At 37.1% G+C, this 4,032-nt stretch overlaps 1 protein-coding gene across 1 annotated transcript in view; it reads left to right on the top strand.

The window, feature by feature from the left end:
* The window catches only part of LOC106456197 (hemicentin-2-like), a gene marked incomplete at its 5' end in the record, with an annotated part of 1,533 nt that extends 557 nt beyond the window's left edge, over window positions 1–976 (top strand). The window contains 2 exons of the mRNA XM_013910523.1: window positions 513–755; window positions 837–976. Of these exons, the coding sequence (XP_013765977.1) occupies window positions 513–755; window positions 837–949 (356 nt within the window). The remainder of the gene's footprint in view (window positions 1–512; window positions 756–836) is intronic.
* Window positions 977–4,032: the final 3,056 nt, after the last annotated feature.

The following is a 4,032-nucleotide window of genomic DNA, read 5'->3' as shown; positions in this document are numbered from 1 at the left end:
ACACACACACACACACACACACACACACACACACACACACACACACACACACACACACACACACACAGAAACATTCTAGCAATTTTACCATGATTTTTAGGGGACAATTCAAAGTAGCAGAGAGCAAAATCCAGATTACAGTACTGAAAGTTCAAGTCTTGAAACCATAGAGTCCTACATTTCCCATAATCCAACATCCATCACAAACACATAATTTCCTGTTAAATGTTTGTACTCCATACGAACATCATCACCTCTGTGGTGGGCAGGGATGGGGATGGCAGATGTTTAAATTAACTTAGTTTAAAAAGCTTGTACAATCTGGCCTACAGTGTTATACAGTGCAGAAATAAAGGTTACCATTTTTCCACTTAGTTGTAGTAAACTATCGTCTTTTTCTGATGTTATGAAGGTTTTTCATGTGTATAATGAATTTGGATCAAGTCCCTTGTTCATCATGGCCTCCTCTCTCTCTTTATGCTTCTCACTGTGTCCTCACCTCCTGCTGACAGTGTCGGTCTCTGTCACTCCCTCTGCTGATCTCCTGCTGGGCAGCGAGGCAACGCTCCAGTGTGACGTGAAAGGTGTCATTGAAGGTTGTGAAGTGAAGTGGAGGAGCCCAAATGTAGATTCACCCGAGTGGTCACCAACAGCTCAACTCAAACCTGTAACAAGCTCACATAATGGGACCTGGCAGTGTATCATCACCTGTGGCAGCAATCAGCTTAGTGAGCATCTGACCATCACAGTCCAAGGTAATACACAGATACTGGAAATGAAGACTCCTGTATTCCACTGTGATCAAAAGAAAAACAAACGTGTGTTTTCCTTTCCAGAGCCGCCTCCTACAACATCAACAACAACAGCTTCACTGTGCAGCTCGAAGGATAGCCCAAAGACCACCTTTGCCATTGTGTGCTCAGTTTTGCTTTCTTACTTCCTGCTGTGATTAATAAATAATTGTTTTTATGTCAAACTGTGTTCTTATGTGTTCATTATGAATTTCCTAAGTTTTTTTCTTATTCTACGTAACTATAATAAAAGAGTCAAAATCTACTCAAAATTAAGGGCACAACCTACATTTTAATAGAGGTAATATTTAATTTAATGTGACTGTCCTGAAAACACTTTATTTCTGTTCTAAAACAGTCCAAATTACTGGCCGAGCCACCAGTTTCAGAACAGACTGAATATTTAACGTCTTTCATGAATTGATCCATGTAAGGAGTCTTAAGCTAGAAGCTTTTAAACAAGAAGAAAAATCTGTCAGACAATCTGAGGATGAGATCAGGCACAGTTAATGCATCACTAATATAAGTATTTCCATCACAAGTACACAAGGAAAAAATAAGAACTTCTTAATTATTGTGTTTGTCATAATTCTGACTTCAGTTTTGTTAAAGCTATTCTACTCCTCAAGTGAAGCTGGATAAGTATAAACATCTACCTTACCTGGGAGACTGGCCCAGCTAGTATACTATGAACCTCGAAATTGTGGCCCTTTATATACACAGTGGCACGCACACACTATGGAGGGTATGGCCCAGTATGGTTCTCCTTAGGTCTAGTTTTAAATAAAATAGTTCCAGTTCATTTCTCTGGAAAATGTTCCCTAAACTTGATTGATTTATTTCTGGTGCACAATCTGCTGCCTGACTGCAGATAATTTATAAAGTAATAAATAGACACCGTTGAGACAACAGCCTAAACGTGAAGCAAGAAAGTGTTTCTGCACAACTGCATACATTCATTTACTTTGCACTTTGAAGAACATGCCTCTGCATCTCAGGAGCTTTATGTGGTGAGGTGAGGGGCAGGAAGTCGGTTTACTTAATGCATAACAGAAAACATAAATCATGCATGGGAAACTAACATTTATTATTGTATCTGTATTTTGGATTAAACAGGCTCTGGGGTTTTAGTTTATAAAACATTGTTTAGGGTCATTGTATGAATGTATAAAAACATTTATTAAAAAATCCAGTAAATTTTCATTTCAACCGATTTCAATAAACTTAATATTTTACAGTGTACGTATGTAACAAATATACATGGAAACTTTACATCAAATAAAATACTTTAGGGAGAAATAATACTGATCAGTCTGAAAGCTCACTCACTAGAAGCCACAAACAGTCACTGCACAGGACACCATCAGCGTTTATGCAGGAAATTTGGTAGCATCATTATATTCACATCAAACACTCTGATCTATGGTCTTCCCAGATGATAAGCAATAAACGATGCAATAATTAACCCTAGGATATCATTCGTAAACTAAACTTCTGTTAAAAGGATTTATTTATTAAAGTTTTTATAAGGAATTTGGAAAGCATTTTGATTATGACTGAAGTTATGCAGTTTAATCAATGAGTGTGATGATTAATTTCCAGACTAGGCTAAATTTACACATATCGTTAGCTTCATAGCATAAGTGCCTAAGTCATTATTTTGTGATGACATAGGCAGACGGACAGGATGATGCAGCAGTGGTAGGGGAGTAAAGTTAGGCAAAAATCTCAATTTGACCAAAAAATGACTTAGGCACTTATGCTATGAAGCTAACGATATGTTAGATTAATTTAAAAACTTCGGCTCAACCATCCAAAGTAATGAACAATGGGCAAAAGAGGTGAAGAAGAGAGTAAGGGCAGGGTGGAGCAGCTGAAGGCAAGAGTGAGGGATAATTTGTGACAGAAAGACAGCAGCAAGAGTGTAAGGGAAGGAAAGGCAGAGCCTAAGTTGTTAAGATTTTTATTGAGAGTGACCAGAATGGAGAAGATTATCAATAAATACATCAGAGGGGCAGCTCAGATCCAATGGTTTCAAGACACAGTTGTTGGGACAGGGGAGGATGCTGAGGGTGAGACGGGAGTAAATCATGTGCTGCGGGCTGTACGACAAAATGAACAATCCAATCTCAGCAGCTTCTCTTCGGCCATCATAATCTTGAATCTTTACAGATGTTTCAGTGCATCACTCTATTACAAGGAGACTGGATTGTTCCATTTCCGTTTATACATCATATTCTATTTAACTGTCAATCAGAACAGTGTGGTTGGAACTGATAATGGTTAACCACCACAATTACATTCACCGCTGCCTATTGCGGTTAGCATTGTGCGTCACTGTGGAAAATGTGCTTTAGTGAATTTTTAGTGTTTGCAGTTTTATAGAAAGTAAAACACAATAAACCACTGATGATAAATCAGCTTGAGCAAATGTGATGGAGAAATGGTTACTGAGAAAAATGAATTTTGAAAATTGAATTGGAACTTGAGTCTTATAGTTATACAAAACTTATAGTTTTGTGGCTTATCACTGAAACAAGTGTCATAATAAAGTGAGTCTATGAGTAACTTGTGGATGGAGATGTGTGAGGGTGGTGGTGTAGGCTTCATTCTGGCTTCATTCACCACATGAACCACCAGCATTGCTGTTTTCCCTTGACTTTCCATGCAAGTGCACACAAGCTGACACAAATTTGATTTATTTATTTATTTTATATAAATGTTACATTTTTGTGTGCGAAAGACTTCATGAATATATGATATAAAAATCATTTAGCATGGAAAAGTCTTAAAAGATTATCTTGCATAACATTATTTTGTGTTCAATTTAAGTAAACTTGGACTGTGGGATGAAACCGAAACAGCTGAGGAAACACACACAAGCACACTGAAATTTCAAATTCTGCACGGAAAGGTATTTAAAAAAAAAATACAATTATGTAAAACACCATAGTCTGTCTGTTCCTTGGAGAATGCAGTCCTGTAAAATATAATGTTTAAGCTAGCTGTGTAACTGTAACAAGTGAGGCACATATAAATTTTGCTCATAATTAATAAATCATCAAGTCAGCTTTCTGTCTGATGCATTTATTTAATAGTTCACTACTTTCTTAAGTAAAGAGTCTGTGTGTTGGTAAAGCAGCTGGTGGCAAATCCATTTCAACATTGTTCTTCTGTAGATTTGAAATACGAGGACAAAAATGGAGGAGAAGATAAAAGGTTTCACTGAAAGTAACACATA

The sequence above is a fragment of the Pundamilia nyererei genome, unplaced genomic scaffold (assembly GCF_000239375.1).
Source record: "Pundamilia nyererei isolate P.nyererei 1_Seehausen unplaced genomic scaffold, PunNye1.0 scaffold00045, whole genome shotgun sequence".
Lineage (NCBI taxonomy): Eukaryota > Metazoa > Chordata > Actinopteri > Cichliformes > Cichlidae > Pundamilia > Pundamilia nyererei.
The sequence above is the reverse complement of the archived record's forward strand: the minus strand, read 5'-3'. Positions and strand labels throughout refer to the sequence as shown.